General features: G+C 39.5%; 1 protein-coding gene across 5 annotated transcripts in view; it reads left to right on the top strand.

Moving 5' to 3' along the window:
• The window catches only part of nolo (no long nerve cord), a 382,845-nt gene that overhangs the window by 289,704 nt on the left and 73,437 nt on the right, over nucleotides 1–19,704 (top strand). For all 5 annotated transcript variants that reach the window (XM_069499947.1, XM_069499946.1, XM_069499945.1 and 2 more), the window contains exon 8: nucleotides 18,407–18,551. In XM_069499947.1, coding sequence (XP_069356048.1) covers nucleotides 18,407–18,551 — 145 coding nt within the window. The remainder of the gene's footprint in view (nucleotides 1–18,406; nucleotides 18,552–19,704) is intronic.

Below are 19,704 nucleotides of genomic sequence, written 5' to 3'. Positions count from 1 at the left end.
CTCACTCTGAGAGGAAACCCAGGATCAGTGGTGGGCCGGCAATGGGTTCAGCATATAGCATAGCGCCAAATAGAATAGAGCATGCGATCAGTATCGTCTAATAAAGCCTTACAATTCCTCAAAGTTTCTAACTTTCCCATTTTGTAAAAAAAAAACATTTTTTGTTGGTTACTAAATTTTATTCCTCCAAGCAGTGTAGCCGGTGGGTGTCGAGCATTGAGCTCATTTCTGCGATTGCCTGCACTTTTTGCCCCACTCGCAATCCTTTTTGGATTCCTTCCAAACAATTTCACGAGATCCTTAAGTACTGATATAACCGCCTTGGCTTTTCGCTAATCTCTGGAATTGAGATTGGTTTTATCCAATTCTGGGATGTACTTACCTACTTTGAATTTTTTGGGTGTAAGCGATTTTAAAGGATTTATTTTGCAGGGAGTTTTTTTTAAATGCAGACTTGTTGGCGCTGCAATATTGCCTTTCTACACGAATTCGTGTTTCAAATCACAACGGTGTAAGTCCCGCAAATTGCTAATGCGCGGGGCCGCCATTTTAGTGACGTCAGCACTAGACTGAAGTTTCGAGCTGATGGTATATTTTTATTTCGGCTAACGTCAAAATGACGTCATTTCGAAGATAATGAGACACGGTTCCAGCGCAATAGCAATTTGCGGAACTTATACTAAAGAAATTTTCACTTCAGAAGATTTCACTGCATTCATCACTACCTTTTATTATCAGTACCTACCCATATTATATCAGTACCTCAGTAGGTACTCATATTATAAATGCGAAAGTGTGTTTGTTTGTTGGTTTATTGGTTTGTCCTTTAATCACGTTGCAACGGAGCAACGGATCGACGTGTTTTTTTTTGCATGGGTATAGTTTAAGACCTGGAGAATGAAGGCTACTTTTTATCCCGGAAAACCAAAGAGTTTCCCCGGGATTTTGAAAAACCTAAATTCACGCGTACGAAGTTGCGGGCATCAGCTAGTATCTAGCTAATAATATGACGTAGGCATCCGCTAAGAAAGGATTTTTGAAAATTCAACCCCTTAGGATCAGCTTGTAAAAACTATAAGTGACCAAGTACAAAATACACAACTACTGAAAAGATATCCCCAGTTGACCGAAGGGAAAATCGGCAAGAAAACACTTAAATTTTCACGCTTGATCGAATAAAATTTACGCAAGTCGGGAAAATAAATGCGAAGTGGGCTCCTAAATAAGAATGTGTGGTGAAATCCAATGAAAGCTGTCGTGCTTCAGAATTGACATGGGTCTGTTTTCTACCACACAGATTTCGGGTATTTTATATTGCAAATAATATTTAGTTGTAGTCTGAGAGACGACTGTTCAAAACTTGCATAGCTTGTTGATAAAAAAAAAACTTATGTACCTACCTATATTATTAGGTATACACTTCAGTATAGTTTATTTCCAAAATATATATTTCATTTAGACCATCTTATGACCCATAAGATATTATATTAAGATTCTACCAATATTTTGCTAACTGATTTCGGGTATTTTATATTTCAAATAATATTTATTTGTATCAGGTTATAGTAGGAGCTAAAACACTTATTATAGCTAAACTTTATTCTCAATTTCAAAAATATTTATTTCAAGAAAGTTAACTACCTACTTATCGGTATTATTTTTCAAAATTGGTGGTACATTCTTATTCTACCACCAATTTTGAATGCAAATTCTACTGAAAAGAGGCGTTAAGGAACTCAACAGTTATATCATTGTCGATTACTTCCATGCAACTTTGTTTTTCTAATGCAGCATTTTATAATCAAATCAACTATTCGTTTATAGTTGTAAAGTTTATGGCAAAATGAAAAATAGGTACAATAGAATACGCAAAAAAATGGTAATTTAAAGATAAGATAAATAATACTAAAATATTTTAAATCCTTTAATCACGCCATAATTGGGAAACGAATCGACATAATTTTTGCATAGATTTAACTAAAAGACCTGGAGAAACACAGGTTATTTTCAGCGCTGAAAAATCAATAAGTTCCCACGGGATTTAGAAACTTAAATCACTTATCACGTGAGTGAAGTAGTGAAAATCATCTATCTAGTACTTCATAAATTAAATTGGCATCAAACAATACATATGTATACCAAACAAAAAACTTTTTTAAACTAAATATGCCGCTGAAGAACAAAACTTAGTAGAAAGTTTTCTAAAAGAACAGCAAATAGCAATATTTCCATTTATATTTGTTGCGCTGCAAACAAATTTGAAGTTTTGCGTATCGTACGACTTTCACAGCGGTTCTTTTTTAACGACTTTTTGCTGATTCACTCTCTGACTATAAATGACGTGATTAATATTTTTTGGGACGATGTTGGTATTGAAAATATTTCTTAGAATTTGTATGAATTAATAGTACGACGTAAGTAGTAGTAAGTAAAAAGCTGTAATAACCTAGTGGTTGGGACGTCCGCCTTCTAATCGGAGGTCGGGGGTTCGATCCTCGATCGAGTTATGTGCGTTTTAATTAATTAAAATATCACTTGCTTTAACGGTGAAGGAAAACATCGTGAGGAAACCTGCATGTCTGACAGTTCTCCATAATGTTCTCAAAGGTGTGTGAAGTCTACCAATCCGCACATGGCCAGCGTGGTAGACTATGGGAAAAACCCATCTCACTCTGAGAAGGAGACCCGTGCTCTGTAGTAAGCCGGCAATGGGTTGATCATGATGATGATGAATAGTAAGACATTCAAACAACAACACTTCTTATTTTAATACTGTTCTTAATTTCTTTTGAACATACAATAGTGTCGATTCTGATGTCTTTCTAAAAATATAAAGCCATATAAATAAAAATGAATCGCCGAAATGTACCTATATGTACCCGCATAACGACGCATGATGACCTCCCTGGTGCAGTGGTAAGTGTCTTATTACTGGGCGGACCCGGGTTTGATTCCCGGTAGGGGTTTGGAATTTTATAATTTCTATATTTCTGGTCTGGTCTGGTGGGAGGCTTTGGCCGAGGCTAGTTACTACCCTACCGGCAAAGCCGTGCTGCCAAGCGATTTAGCGTTCCATTCATGATTCATTATATTACAGGGAACTATTTTTTTTAAATGTAGAGCTAGCAAACTAAATTAATAATAATTTATTTATTTATTCTTCAATTTATTTATTCTTCAAATTTACATATGAACATAAACACTAGGGAAAACGGTAATAGCTGTGTTAGTTAAAAACTGTGTTACAGCTATTAGCGCCCACCTCCGGATTTAGATATTTAATTCATTTATTAATGAAAATCAATTAAATATACTTAGGGATGATTTACGCAAGACCGTGCCCGGTGCCGGGCCTGAGCCGTGTCACGTCTGAGGCACGTCCGACGCGCGGACGATCCACGGACTGCAATTTTGTTTGTTGAAACGTAACACGGACGAGGCTCGGATGACTCGGACACGGCACGATCTGATGTGACCTCATACAAATTCTCAATCTGGTACTTCGCACGTGGCACGGCTCGGGCCTGGCACGGTCTAGCATAAATCGTCCCTAATAATTAATGAAAATTAATTGATATCGTGTTTTGCATGCTTATAATGATGATTTACAATTTCCATTAGAGTCGGGGTTGCTCGTTTGAAAAAGTTTAATATTCTTTTGTGCAAAGTCCATGCAATTCTGCTCATCCACGCATGAAGGCAATATTAAAATCTCGCCCGTAGTAATTAAATCTGGTTACTGTGACTATGAATTGCAGTAATAAAACTGTGCGCAATATTATCTCTATCCCGCTCTCCCGTGGGTGAAACGGCTCAATCTGAGAGGGATAGAGACCTACTTTAATATGATAATCGGAAAATTCGGAACATTTGTGTGGAAGGCCGAACTCGACTCGATTTCAGGGCGTTGAATAAATGATGAGGTGCGTCATTGTTACATATTATCATGGTACGGCTACACTATTGGCATTCGGCAAATCGATGAGCTACACTACGAATGTTCACTGTTCGGCGAATTTTTAAATATGCTTGGCCGGCAGACGCAGCATTCTGTGACAGCGAATAGTCTTCCCTGTGGTGTATAAGGGATATCCCAGAAAACAATGAGTTCCCGCGGGATTTTTAAAACCCGTCAAGTGCGAGACAGAATCGCATACAAAGGGTTTCATACTATCGTACAAGATAATTTAAAAAAATTACATGGCACCCGAGTGGTAGCGGCGATAGAAATACACATTCCGTAAACATTTCACTCTTTGCTTATTACGTTTCATTGAAACACAACCCGCTAACAGACAGACAGACAGACAGACAGACAGACAAACAGACGGACGGACGTACAAATGGGCGGACAGCGGAGACTCATTAATAAGGTACCGTTGTTGTGCAGTGCTCAGACAAGCCGTCAAGCGCTTACGAGCACGAAGAAACCAATATTGTTATCATTTATTTGTTGAAAAAATAAAAAATGAATAAATGAAATGAAATGTTGGCACCCTTCGGGTACGAAACACTGGAAACCTATATTCGCGCCAACCATTCGGGCCCGCGCGAGTGTGCGGAGCGATATAATCAGAAATCATTTGCTGAATACCGATAGTGGAACCGAACCATCAGTAATTTATAACGTGAATGAGGGAGAAACTGATTTTGAAGCTGTAGAATTATTGTATCATCCGCTTTATGTTGGGCCAATTGTTTGAAATTGTAATGATACTTGTTGGAGATAAATCTGTACTGTTATTACCGTATGGCGCTATATACTGAATTTATTATACTTATCTACATAATATTTAACAAACTTTATACTATTGGAATACTTTAAATCAATTTAAAAAATATTACTATTAGAAATGAGCCTGTAATGGACAATGGAGTAAAACACTACAACTTGGCAAAAAAAAATTTTTGATTTGATTTGTAATAATTCTAATGTTGTTTGTAATGAAGAGATGTTTATAAGGAGGAAAACTATGGAAAACTGCGTCATTCACTCACCATCAGGTGAGATTGCAGTCAAGGCCTTATTTGTATATGAATGAATCAGACTCGTGCACTGAGGGTTCCGTAGTACAGTCGTATTTTATCGACATTTTCCACGATAAATCCAAAACTATTTACTAGATCTCGTTCAAACCAATTTTCGGTGGAACTTTGCATGGTAATTTACATCATATATTTTTTTTAGTTTTATCATTCTGTTATTTTAGAAGTTACAGGGGGGGGGGGGGACGACGACACACATTTTATCACTTTGGAAGTGTCTCTCGCGCAAACTATTCAGTTTAGAAAAAAATGATATTAGAAACCTCACTATCAATTATGGGTTTGATGAAAAAAAAAATTGAGTTTCAGTTCTAAGTATGAGGAACCCCAAATTTTTTTTTTCTATTTTTGTGTAGAAATTTAATGCGGTTTACAGAAAACACCTACTTACCAATTTTCAACAGTATAGCTCTTATAGTTTCGGAAAAAAGTGGCTGTGAGTGTGACATACGGACGGACAAACAGACGGACAGACAGACAGACATGACGAATCTATAAGGTTCCGTTTTATGCCATTCGGCTACGGAACCCTAAAAAGACTTTCCGAAGTAAACTTGCTTGTGAAATGCTTGCAAATATACTTCATTACGAAACTTTCATCCTCTTAGTTCATTGAGTGTATTTCCTAAAGCTCTATTTTTAGTTCTGATATCCGTTTCAATTCGGCCACCCCTATCGGATCAATAGTAATCCAATAAAGTTATTTTAGTGTACATTCAGACCCTTTCTATCGTATAAAAAGGTGATCCTGAAAAAGAAAAACATCAAAAAAATCAGTACGTACGCAAGAATAAATCTTTAAAAACCCTTAAGCTCTGGTTTCTTAAAGGTAGATTTTGAGCTTCGTGACCGCAACACTCAACGCCGTATATCTACACCATCATCATCATCATCATCATCATCATCAACCGACAGATGTCCACTGCTGGACATAGGTTACTTGTAGGGACTTCCACACGCCACGGTCTTGCGCCGCCTGAATCCAGCGGCTCCCTACGACTCGTCTGATGTCGCCCGTCCACCTAGTGGGGGGTCTTATCCAACGCTGCGTTTTCCAGTGCGAGGTCTGGCACTGGAAATCGCAGTGTTGGAAGACCCTCATTAGGTGGACAGACATCATATGAGCCGCAAGGAGCCGTTTAATTCAGGTGGCGCAAGACTGCGGCGTGTATCAACGAAGTCCCTACAAGGGACCACGTCCAGCAGTGAACGTCTATCGATTGATAATGATGATGATGATGATGATGGCACACGTGACGATCACGCCAGCCACCCATATCAGACCAAAAGTAATCCAATAATGACATTTTTATATCCAATCCCTTTACGCCCGCAAAACGCGACTTCGAAAAGGCGGAACATCAAAATAATCACTACTTACGCAAGAACAATCTCTAAAGGCCCTTTCAAGCAAACAGTCCTTTATGGTGCTGAACAAAAAAATGTGGATTGAAACCTCGTGACACAATGCCGGATGCGACCTGACATCATCAGGGAATGGGGCTGCGAAATAATAAGGCTCGCCCCTGCCGCAAATTGTAAGCTGAAGCGGGGAATTCGTAACGGAGACGCGTGAACCAACGCGATGGGGCAACCAGGCCACCATGGCGCTGAACAAAAAATGTGGATTGAAACCTCGTGACACAATGCTGGATGCGACCTGACATCATCAGGGAATGGGGCTGCGAAATAATAAGGCTCGCCCCTGCCGCAAATTGTAAGCTGAAGCGGGGAATTCGTAACGCAGACGCGTAAACCAACGCGACGGGGCAACCAGGCCACCATGGCGCTGAACAAAAAATGTGGATTGAGACCTCGTAACACAATGCCGGATGCGACCTGACATCATAAATGGAATGGGAATGGGGCTGCGAAATAATAAGGCTCGCCACTGACGCAAATTGTAAGCTGAAGCGGGGAATTCGTCAAGCTTATGTCCTTCCTCAGGATGCAAGCTATCTTTGTATCAAATTTCATTAAAAATTGGTTAACTAGATGGACCGTGAAAAGTTAGCAGACAGACAGACAGACACACTTTTATTTTATTTCATTAGAAAAACGAACAGCTTAAATTGATCTTAAAAATCTTAAAATTAAGTAACTAGAAGCTAATGATAGGTATTCGTTTTTATGATATTAATAATGGTTATTGAATTCATACGTCGTTCTATAAATACCAACCCGCGATGTCTAGTAACTTGTACCACAATCCATCAGTCATACCGGGTCGCCTTTGTCTAGGTACAGTGTTTGCTCCCATTTCTAAAATTAAAACTATGCGGACTGGAATGCCGAGCTTGTAATATTTCGTTTGCGAACATGCTCCTTTAGAAAATAGTATAAGCAGGTATCCGTCCGCCATTATGTAAGAAGGCATCTTATTGTAAGCAGGCAGAGAAAGATGGCCTTTATTCTCAGCCTTCTTCAGTTTTATCTTATTCTTAACTAGCTTTATCTTTCTTTTTATTCTGCCTATTGTCTTACTTACTGATATAACAGCGAAAGTATTTACCTTAGTACCTTTCTCAATCACACTGATATGGTTTGATTGGGTTTGGATGCAAGTAATAAATAATTGGAGCCTGCTACACTATCAAAAACTTTCTAAAAATTGATAGACGTTGGGGTCCCAAGGGCGGCCTCACACCGAAAGGCGCAGTGTTGGATTTTGTACTCCGTGGTAGACCCCATGCTCCTTTAGAAAAATAATATAAGCAGGTATCCGTCCGCCATTATGTAAGAAGACATCTTATTGTAAGCAGGCAGAGAAAGATGCCTTTTATACTCAGGCTTCTTCAGTTTTATCTTATTCTTAACTAGCTTTATTTTTCTTTTTATCCTGCCTTTTGTCTTACTTACTGATATAAATGCGAAAGTACGTAATATAGGTATGTATTTGTTACCTGGTATCTGCCAAAGCCACCATGATCCAAACTTGATAGTCGCTGATCGTTCCTCTCTGTGTTGGGGACAATGCGCAGAGAAACTTTCAGCTTTCATAAAATAACGAAGGTCTGGCTCTCACAGGCTCTAAGTCTAGTAAGTAAGTATAAAGTATACGTTTTAAACACTGGTCATGTCGTCCGAAAAAGCTTTTAAGAAAAGGAACTGTTCCAAGAAAAAAGTAATAAGGATACGACACGACGTGCCAAAACTTTTCAACTTCCGGTAGTCAAATAGGCGTTTCAATATTTTATGTCCAATTAGAGAGCGTCACGTTCCTTCTGAAAGTTACTCAACGACTCCGTGTCCGATCAGGGCTGCCAACTGTACGATTTTTTGAGAACTGTACGTGTGTAAGCTATGATAGCCTAGGCGTTAGGACGTCCGCCTCCTAATCGGAGGTCAAAGGTTCAATCCCTGGCACACACCTCTAATATTTCGGAATTATGTGCGTTTTAAGTAATTTAAAATCATTTGCTTTAACGGTGAAGGAAAATATAGTGAGGAAACCTGCATGCCTGAGAGTAAGTGTGAAGTCTGCCAATCCGTACTTGAACAAAGTGGTAGACTATGACCAAAACCCTTCTCACTCTGAGAGGTGACCCGTGCTCTGTAGTGAGCTGACGATAGGTTGCTAGGAAATCATACAGAACATATACGATTATTTGACTATTTTCATTTACTTGTATACATTTAAGAATTTTAGGTAAATCCGATAAAAAAAATTAAAGTAGCGCGTTTTAATTGAAATTAATAATATGTTAACCACACTCGTGTGCTAATTGCGATTTCCGAAAGGCTATTCAGTGAGTTAACTCAAAAAGTTGTGAATGGGACCTTATTTGTACTTAAATGTAAACAATTTATTAAAATCAACAGGGGATATTATACCAATCTGAGATACCTATCTACTAATTTTAATACACGAGTTCCACGACCACAGATTAGATGATTTGACTCAAGAATAATGAAAAGTAAAATGCAACAAAAAAAGAAAAACACCTTTAAAATATGAGTAATACATAAGTATTTTACATATACCTAACTATAAGGAAGATTTTTATAATACACGACTTTTTTCATCTTTTCATTGGACGTACGACTTTTTGAGTGGCTGGTATACGATACATTTTTTCCCTGGCAGCCCTATGTCCGAGTCATATAACTTTTCACTCCAAGTCGCCAGTCTCTCGCCGCACTCCACTCGACTCGGCGGTGTTTTGCATAATTTCATATATTATTTAAGTGGGAACTTCTCCTCGATTTGCATAATCTTACACGCCGCGACGAATACTAATGAGGATGACGTTTGACGTCAGACGAAACCAGTCTGGATTGGTTTTTGTAATTTTTATTACTACTATTTAGGCACTATTTTTGTTTAAAAATTAATGTTAGGCACTATTTTTCATGTTTTTGAATGAATGAATGAATGTTTTATTCAAAAAATATTGTATGTGTAAAATGGATGTAAGTGTTGAAAAATGAAAAATAAATAAATGTTTATGACGCCCATTGTTAGCGACCATGTCTCGGATCTAAACAGAGTGAAACCAGAACGCTAGCAAAAACGAAGACAGGTGATAGTTCTGATATTACTGATATGATGATGATATGCCACAAAAAAAACGCGAAAAATAAAATTAAATATCAAATATTTTGTAAAAGTTCACGATACATTGCAAATAAAACATCTGACTGACGCTAGAGGTCAATGACCTCAGTTTTACACGCTATACATTGCGGGTTTGAAAAATACTAAATCACTAAAACTACAAAATGAGGCAAATGGTTATTGGTATTGGATTGTGTTTAGATAGTTTATACTATAACTTATAATAACGCAAAGTTTTTGCTCGCGTTCTGGTTACACCCTGTATGTCATCGCTGGTAACACGCACTGTTCGAAGACTTTAGTCTTCAAGTACAAGGAATTCGAGTCCAGAATACATCTGGAAGCTTCTGGAACGTTGCCCAGCCGTGTTGAATTCGGCAGCTAACTTATTTCTCAATATACTTAGATCTCGATATTTTTCTAATATTCCTGTATAATTTAAAAGGTATTTCCACTGTAACCTCACTTAATTTCGTCTTGAATAATTTGGTAGCGATACTCACGTGAGGCGAAGAAGGGATAATGGTATAATCGTGTTCGGTTTAAGGCTTTTATTGTACTACAGGAATGTTGTGACGGTTTAGTGGAAATTAGGGAACGAATGTGTATTTATAAATACAGGGGGATGTAGGGTATGTACATACGCGATCCAAATACAGGAGTTTACAATACACTAAAGGTATGATTCCGCACCACGATGCACGTGCTAGATTAGCCTCAGAATATAGAGACAATAGAGTCTCTATATTTTGACGTGTATCTGTTTACAAATAAAATGTCTATGGTTTAGAATTAATTCTTAAGCAAAATCTAAAGAGTTTAGTAGCAATTTCAAGAAATAAATAGCAACTCTAACCATTTATCTTATACACGCAGCAGCGCTGCCGCAACAGTGCTGTCACCAGCTGTCACAGTCCTGTCGCGGCACTACTGGTCTCCATACAATCTCTATAACATTACATTACATTCCGAGCTAGGCAGCAATTGCTACATTGCTGCCACGACATTGCTGCCTAGCTCGGAATGTAATCTCATATAAGCTTATAGAGATTGTATGGGGACCAGTAGTGCCGCGACAGGACTGTGACAGCTGGTGACAGCATTGTTGCGGCAGCGCTGCTGCGTGCAGCGTGATTCGGAATCATACCTTAAATGACTACTTATGACCTATACTTCTATGTTATAAAGTAGCTGATTCCCGTAGAATTCTTCGTCAGCGTTCGTTCGCGTAGAATTAGGTTTTTTTTTTTTTAATTTATTTAACACCGACAACTTCCATACATAAAAGACCGCACATTTAAATATATACAATAAACAGTATGGTCGTCAATTACAGGTGAAACTTTACTTGTAAACTAACATGCACTAACTTAACAGATTAAGAGTATAGATTAACTTAATAACAGACAGACTTAATAACGTAACGGGGTTTTTCAAAAATCCCGTGGGAAACTCTTTGATTTTCCGAGATTAAAAGTAGCCTATGTTACTCTCCGTTCTTTCAATTATCAAGTCGATTGGTTGCTTAGTTAGGGCGTAAAGAAAGGACAAGTGCCATACCTCTTCCGAGTTAGCCCGTTTCCATCTTAGACTGCATTATCACTTAACACCAAGTGAGATCACTATGAAGACTATAAAGAGTGATCCTGTATCGGAATAGAAAAAAGAGTGCTTAAAATATCTTTTACTGTAACGCTTTTAATAACCTGCCTAAGTAGCCTTTAAGTCAAGAGTGAATAGGCACCTTCTAGGCAAGCGCGCTCCATCGCTGCATCATCACTTGCCACCAGATCTGATTGCAGCCAAGCGCTAGTCTATAAATTAAAAAAAAAAGTAAATTCATCGACAGACATTTGTTTTCGGTACCTAATTTTTATAATTTCTTGAAAAAATAAAATTTGGAAATAAGAGAAGTTTTTGAGGCGAGAGGAAAATTAAATTGAAACGCAAAATTATAATATTTGCAACCTCATCGAAGGTTTTAATTCAATCTCGCCGCTTTGAAGAGCGTCTTTTGAAACCGCCCGATTCACTCGAGCAAACTCTCAAAGAAATATTTTAATATACACACAGCTTTCGAGACCGAGAAGCTTTTAGTCTAATAAACTATGTGATAAACAAGTCTGAAAGAAGAAAAAGAATTAAAAACCGGCCAAGTGCGAGTCAGGCTCGCGCAATGAGGGTTCCGTACTACGGTCGTGTGTTTTCGACATTTTGCAGGATAATTAAAAAAATATGATACATAAAAATAAATAAAAATCTGTTTAAGAATGCACAGGTGAAGACCTTTCATATGATACCCCACTTGATATAGTTATCTTACTTGTATGTAACTACAAATTCACGGTTTTTAGATTTTCCCCCAAATGTCAGCTATGAGATCTACCTAACTGCGAAATTTCATGATTCTAGGTCAACGGGAAGTACCCTGTAGGTTTCTTGACAGATAGACAGACACACAACAAATGGTTCCGTTTTTCCTTGTGAGGTACGGAACCCTAAAAACAGCTGTTCTTCTTCTTTTGCCGATCCGTTGCCGATCTATTGTAATTGCCACCATCTAAAGTTCCTATCCAATGCTGATTGCCGCGAGGACTAGCAGCAAATTCTTCGCCGGGATGTTTTTCGCCTGCTCATGGTTATAGTTAAAGACCTTGAGAGTGACATAGGGTTTTATCCCGGAAAAAAGACTTTTCACCGGATTCAGCAATCTAAATCCACACGCAGTCGTGGGTCTCAGCTAGTCATATATCGATCTATACATAGTAAGTACATAGCGTGCAAAACTCGGGTCAATGCTCCGCCTACGACGCCGCACTGACTCCGAGTGGCCTACTTACGGAACGTTCGTTGACCTCTATCGTCAGTCAGGTGTTTTATTTGCAATATTACATCGTAAACTTTTACAAAATTATAGGATTTTTACATATTTTTTTTCGCGTTTTTTGTGGTATCATATCAGTACCCGTAGTACAAGATTTTACGTCTCACCAAACGAAACCAAATTCAAGAGTCGAAATACTTCCGCGTTACAGTAAAATGGACCTAAACAGCCTTAAATTGAAGTCAAATATTCAATGCCACTGATTTTAATTTCGCAATGTTTCCGCTTGGAGCGCTGGCTGTAGAAGTGTAGACAAACTTGAGCTTTAAAACAAGGCTTTTAAGATCCAGTTTACTGTAACGCGAAAGTATTTCGACTCTCGAATTTGGTTTGGTTTGGTGAGACGTAAAATCTTGTACTACGGGTACAGTAATCATCAGTACTATCACTTGTCTTTGTTTTTGCCGGCGTTCTGGTTACGTCCTGTATAAAATGTTCGTGATGTTTTGAATTCGTGCCTCGTCCGCGCCTCGTACGTGGCCCGGCTTGTGCCCGCCACGTTTTGACATAAATCATCCCTTACAGGCAGTGGCATGCATGGGGTTTGAAGCCAGGGTAGGCATTAGTTAGGTAGGAACCTGTTTACTGGTAGGTCATAATGAAAATATGCATTGAGCTATTACAACTGGGGTAAGCAGTGCATTAATGCCTCTATGACCTGCACGCCACTGCTTACAGGTACAGTAAGCGGTAGAAAGTAATGTACAATGTACATCGGCCTTTAGAAAATGACATTTCGGTTTTGTAGAGCGTTGTCTTAGCACTCATACCTATATGACGTATTGTCGGTCTTAACGACAGGGACAAACTACAAATCTGCTATCTCCTTCTAAAGTGCATTACTTTCTGCCACGTACTGTAAAAGCGTGCATTTGTCACGTGTAGATTACTAACTTATACAGCCGTGTGTCCAAACCAAACCAAATGCCTGTTCACTTTCAATAGTAACACGCGGCTCTATAGAAGCTCCATCCCCATCGCTAGGGGTTTGATCTGTATTGAGTCCTCTCGGAGTGGCCCTTTGTTTGTGCACAGACGAAGGCGCGAAATACATTGCGATTGACATTCATTAATTATGGCCTGCGAGATTAATAAGTACACTCTATTTAAGGCAGCAACAATAATATAACACGATGGATATTGCTAGGCCGCGGACACACCTGTATATGTTTTACTCACGTAACACTCTTAATACATTTACTTTAGTCAGTTAGTTTGTTTGTCAATTAATTACGTAAGCTACTTACGTTAATTTCTTAAAACGCCTTTATAATACATACAATCCATTTTCATTTCTTCCCTATTACTTAGTAACAGGTTTGATTTCGGAAAAAAAATTAAATTTCTTAGTGCAATTCAATACGGGTTTCATTAGTATTCAAAGAAGAATCACTACCAGGGAGTTTTCACGGGATTTTTAAAAACCTAAATAAGCGCGGGCATCAGCCAGTCTAGTAATAAGTTTCAATAAAGCGTAAGTTTTTTTTTTAAATTATTATAGGTATACGTTGACCACAATCACACCTGAAGGGAAGTGATGATGTGGCCTAAGATGGGACGCGTTTATCTAGAAGATGCCTATTCACTCTTATTTTAAAGATACCCGGGTTGTAATTGGTAGAAAACACATATCGCGGAAGAGTATTCCAAACCTTAGCCATACGTATGAGGAATGATGACGCAAAACGTTTCGTGCGTGTAGATGGAATGTCGACGACATAAGGATGGAAACTCGCCCGACGACTTGCGGTTCGGTGGTAAAATGGTGAAGGTGGGACAAGATCGAAAACTTCCTGAGCACACTCTCCGAAATATATCCTATAAAACACTGATAAGCCAGCGACCTTGCGGCGGTGATCGAGACTTTAATAGTAGTCATTTAAGTTGGTATCAAAAAGTCCACTACACACTTTAGGTGCACGATGCACTTAATTAATTATTAAGAGTACAGCAAACTGGTAGAGTCTTGTAAAGTCCCCAACTATATGAGCATTGTCAAAGTTTGTAATTATAATCGAATTCATCGTCCCTGTCGCTACCCAGTATGCAAATCCGTTGAGACTCCCGTCTTAAATAGAAGTGGGGTAATTAATTTTTCCTTCGCCGCTAGTAGGTACATAGTCTAAATATATAAAAAAGGAAAAGGTGACTGACTGACTGCCTGACTGATCTATCAACGCACAGCTCAAACTACTGGACGGATCGGGCTGAAATTTGGCATGCAGATAGCTATTATGACGTAGGCATCCGCTAAGAAAGGATTTTTGAAAATTCAACTCCTAAGGGGGTGGAATAGGGGTTTGAAATTTTGTAGTCCACGCGTACGAAGTCGCGAGCATAAGCTAGTATATAAAAAAGGAAAAGGTGACTGACTGACTGCCTGACTGATCTATCAACACACAGCTCAAACTACTGGACGGAACGGGCTGAAATTTGGCATGCAGATAGCTATTATGACGTAGGCATCCGCTAAGAAAGGATTTTTGAAAATTCAACCCCTAGAGGTGTAAAATAGGGGTTTTGAAATTTGTGTAGTCCACGTGAACGAAGTAGCGGGCATAAGCTAGTTTAATTACATCGGTGTTTTCATTAATTTGGATATTAAACTTCTCTGAGGAAAACTTAAATATAAAATAGAGGATTTTCTTGCTGGTTTTAAGGATTAAGGCCCACTTGCACAAGAACAATTAAACTGATTTATAACGTGTCCAAAGTAAGAAAGAGAAACCATGTCCGCCATATTGTGAAGTCCTAACTAGAAATACCATGATCAACCTATCGCCGGCTCACTATTGAGCACGGGTTTCCTCTCAGAATGAGAAGTGTTTAGGCCATAGTCCGTTATGTTTGAAGTTTTGAGAGTTTTTGTATGGAAAATCCATACTTTTGTATCCTATCCATCCATACTCTTATTATAAATGTGAAAGCATGTCTCTGTCTTGATTGTTCAAACTGACTGACTGTAAAACTGTTCTTACAGGATCCCATAAAAGTTAAATCCACGCAAACGAAGTCGTGGGCGTCAGCCAACCCATAGTATTTAATTATCGGGTTATCTAACGATTAAAAAAATCAGCCCTTATTGTCTTAGTCTAAGCAAACTGCTTGCCCAAATTATCTGCAAAATTGAAAAGATCCAAGATTAGCAAATCGTAATTATAGGAAACCGAGTTAGACAAAGCGGTTCATTTTCAGAGATGGAACAATTCATGGGTAGAATGTGAAAAATTATATGAAAAGTCTATTGTGTAACAGTTGCTACCTAACTCAAAGTAGCCTATGAAAAATCACAAAGCAAAATCTTTTTAAAATTACGTTCCCAGCCTGTTCTTGTGGGAACGATGGAAAAAATTACGTTCACATCCTGTTCTTGTGGGAACGATGGAAAAAATTACGTTCACAGCCTGTTCTTGTGGGAACGATGGAAAAAATTACGTTCACAGCCTGTTCTTGTGGGAACGATGGAAAAAATTACGTTCACAGCCTGTTCTAGTGGGAACGATGGAAAAAATTACGTTCACAGCCTGTTCTAGTGGGAACGATGGAAAAAATTACGTTCACAGCCTGTTCTAGTGGGAACGATGGAAAAAATTACGTTCACAGCCTGTTCTTGTGGGAACGATGGAAAAAATTACGTTCACAGCCTGTTCTTGTGGGAACGATGGAAAAAATTACGTTTACAGCCTGTTCTAGTGGGAACGATGGAAAAAATTACGTTCACAGCCTGTTCTTGTGGGAACGATGGAAAAAATTACGTTCACAGCCTGTTCTTGTGGGAACGATGGAAAAAATTACGTTCACAGCCTGTTCTTGTGGGAACGATGGAAAAAATTAGTCGCCGCGCAGTCGCGGGTCCCACTATGCAAATTCCCTAAACTTGGGTGTAAGTGAATCATTTAATTTTGCGTTGTTCATTTTGCACCATCTGAATCCAGCGGCTTTCTGCGATTCGCTTGATGTCGTCTGTCCACCTCGTGGGGGGGTCTTCCAACGCTGCTTTTTCCGGGGCGAAGTCGCCAATCTAGCATCTTGGGAACCAACCTCTATCAGTTTTGCGAACTATGTGCCCGCGTGTGCGTGAATTTCACTCACAATATCCAACGCTAAATAGCAATAGCAATGCGAAATGAAATTGATACAAATTTATTAAAAGTAGCAATATCGCCCATCTCTAGTATAACTGTAAAGTTAAACAAGACGAACATCATGTCGTGTCGCCAATTAGTCGCCGCGCAGTCGCGGGTCCCCACTATGCAAATTGCCTTACTCCCTAAACTTGGGTGTAAGTGAATCATTTAATTTTTCGTTGTTCGTTCATTTACGTTCGTTAATAATTAAACTTTGACGTTCGTATAAATTGTTGTTTTAGAATTTTCTTTCATATTTCCTCGGGTATTTTTTTCGACATTGTATGGTATAGTTAGCTTACTTTAAAATTTTGAACACATTTTAATTTTTTTTTTGTGATGTAACCACAAATTCACGGTTTTCGGATTTTTCCTTCACATGTGCTATAAGACCTACCTACTAATTTCATGATTCCAGGTCAACGGGAAGTACCCTATAGGTTTTGTCGACAGACACGACAGACGGACAGACAGACAACAAGGTCATCCTATAAGAGTTCCTTTTTCTTTTTGAGGTACGGAACCCTAAAAATTAGTAGGCAACGTCAAAATTCGCTAAAATATGTAAAATAAATCGGGAGTGAGGCGTCGTCATACATCCACGTTTCGTGCTTATGCCCTTCATACAATATTCACAGGGAGTTTGAAAATATTATCTGAAAATCCACGTCGGCCTTATCAGGTGAAAATGTAAATGTGAAATCCTGTTTACAACACTGACGAACGTATCTCATTTTCATTATCTAAATATATAAAAGAAAAAAAAAAGGTGACTGACTGACTGATCTATCAACGCACAGCTCAAACTACTGAACGGATCGGGCTAAAATTTGGCATGCTATAATGACGTGGGCATCAGCTAAGAAAGATTTTTGAAAATTCAACCCCTAAGGGGGTGAAATAGGGGTTTGAAATTTGTAGAGTCCACGCGGACGAAGTCGCGGATGTAAGCTAGTTTTGTTATAAAAAGCGGACCAAAATAATAATATTTTAGTCATACAAGGTGTAACCAGAACGCTAGCAAAAACGAAGACAGGTGATGATTACAAAAAAACGCGAAAAAAAATTTCCTATATTTTGTAAAAGTTCACGATATATTGCAAATAAAACATCTGACTGACGCTAGAGGTCAACAAACGTTGCGTAAATAGGCCACTTGGAGTCAATGCTGCGTCGTAAGCGGGACATTGACCCGAGTTTTGTGCGCTATACATTGCGGGTTTGTTTTTTTTTTTTTTTTTTAAGAATATTAGCCATGTTAAATGACTAATACTCCCCTTTCCTCTCCAACTAAGCGTCAGGCTTGTGCTAGGAGTAGGTACGACAATAGTGCAACGGGCGGGGTTTGAACCGTTGACCTTTCGGTTTTCAGTCCACTCCTACACCGGTTTAGCTATTGAGGCTCTCAATTGAAAGATACTAAATCATTAAAACTACAAAATGAGGCAAATAAGTATTGGTACCTATCGGATTGTGTTTAGGTAGTAAGTATAATTGTGGCTAATTCCGTTGTACACAATCTCTAAACTAAACTAAACTAAAATGGCACGTGTAAATCTATTGCTATCCCTTTCATAATGTTGCTTGCGGAAAAGGATAGCATTAGATTTAAACCTGTTAATTTAGTTTAGTTTAGAGATTGTGTACAAGAGAATCGGCCCCAATTAACGCAATAAAATCTCACATGTCTGGAATGCCTTTCCTACCTAGAAAAACCAATAAGAAACTCGGCGGTTGCTGTAGCGAATTAAGGTGTACATTACACTGATACATTTCTCTCCTTGTCCCCAGAGGGTGGGCTGTGACCTGCGGGTGGGCTCGACCCGGCGCGTAGACGAGTGCGGGGTGTGCGGGGGCGACGGCTCCTCGTGCTCGCGGCCGCGGTACCACTGGCTCTCAACACCTGGATCTCTTTGCTCTGCTACTTGCGGTGGTGGTGAGTATTCCATACAGAACTTTCAAAGTATCCGAAGAGTTCAGGCTGTTTCCGGGCGCGCCTGCATAGGATTACGTTGTGCGAGAGCCCGGCGTGCGAGTGCGGCTTTGGCGACGAGGATAGGCACCATGTGCTGTGGGAGTGTCCCCTTTATGAGGACTTGCGAGTGACGATGTTGGATGGGATCGTACGAGGGGAAGCGAGGCCGGTCTTCTACACGGACCTCGTCTCATCGGCGGGGAACTACAACCGGCTACGGGAATTCGCGCACCATTGGCATAAGAGGCGAAGCAGTTTGGAGCGTACAGGTGCCAGGTCGGCACCACGGAGGAGCAGCAGCGGAGATCACAGCTGTATTAGTGACGTCTAGCCCCCAAGGGGGGAGAGTGAGCATAAGGGACAAGGAAGAGACAAAATAATTTGTAGGGAGTCAAGAAGGCGCCCCGGGAAAATGCCAAGAGCAACGCCCTCCCGCGATTCGGCCCATATAACCGAGAGGTTGGTGGGGCCATGGGAGGTGGAGGGTTGTCCCTATCCGAAGAGCGCCAACGGGACTCTAGGAATCACTAAGCCTGCATCTGTCCGTTTATCTGACTGTCTGTCAGCAGGCTGTATCTCATGAACTGAGACAACCCTTGGATCCCATGGCCCCACTAACCTCGCGGTTATATGGGCCGGATCGCGGGAGGGCGCCCGTTCGGTACTTGCTCTTGGCATTGTCCAGGGGCGCCTTCTTGACTCCCTACAAATTATTTTGTCTCTTCCTTGCCCCCTTTGGGGGCTAGACGTCTCTAGCACAGCTGAGATCCCTGCTGCTGCTCCTCGGTGGTGCCGGGCTGGCACCGCTACGTTATTTTTAATTTTATTTTTATTTTATTTGTCAAAGAACCGCCCACAGAATTACACACTTAAAATTACATAAAATGTTTTTGAGTGTTTTAGGTCTCGTGTAACTCAATTTACGGGCAGTCACAACGAGCATTGAAAAACAAGTCGTACAAAAAATAACCTAACCTAAAGAACATGAAAAATATATAAAATATGAAAAATATACCTAACCTATAAAATGCAAAATGAACACTAAAAAAAATATTATAATGAAATGAATACTAAGTTTAATTATCCAAAAAGATTCCGACGAATTGAGAACCTC

The sequence above is a fragment of the Maniola hyperantus genome, chromosome 7 (genome assembly GCF_902806685.2).
Source record: "Maniola hyperantus chromosome 7, iAphHyp1.2, whole genome shotgun sequence".
Classification (NCBI taxonomy): domain Eukaryota; kingdom Metazoa; phylum Arthropoda; class Insecta; order Lepidoptera; family Nymphalidae; genus Maniola; species Maniola hyperantus.
The sequence above is the reverse complement of the archived record's forward strand: the minus strand, read 5'-3'. Positions and strand labels throughout refer to the sequence as shown.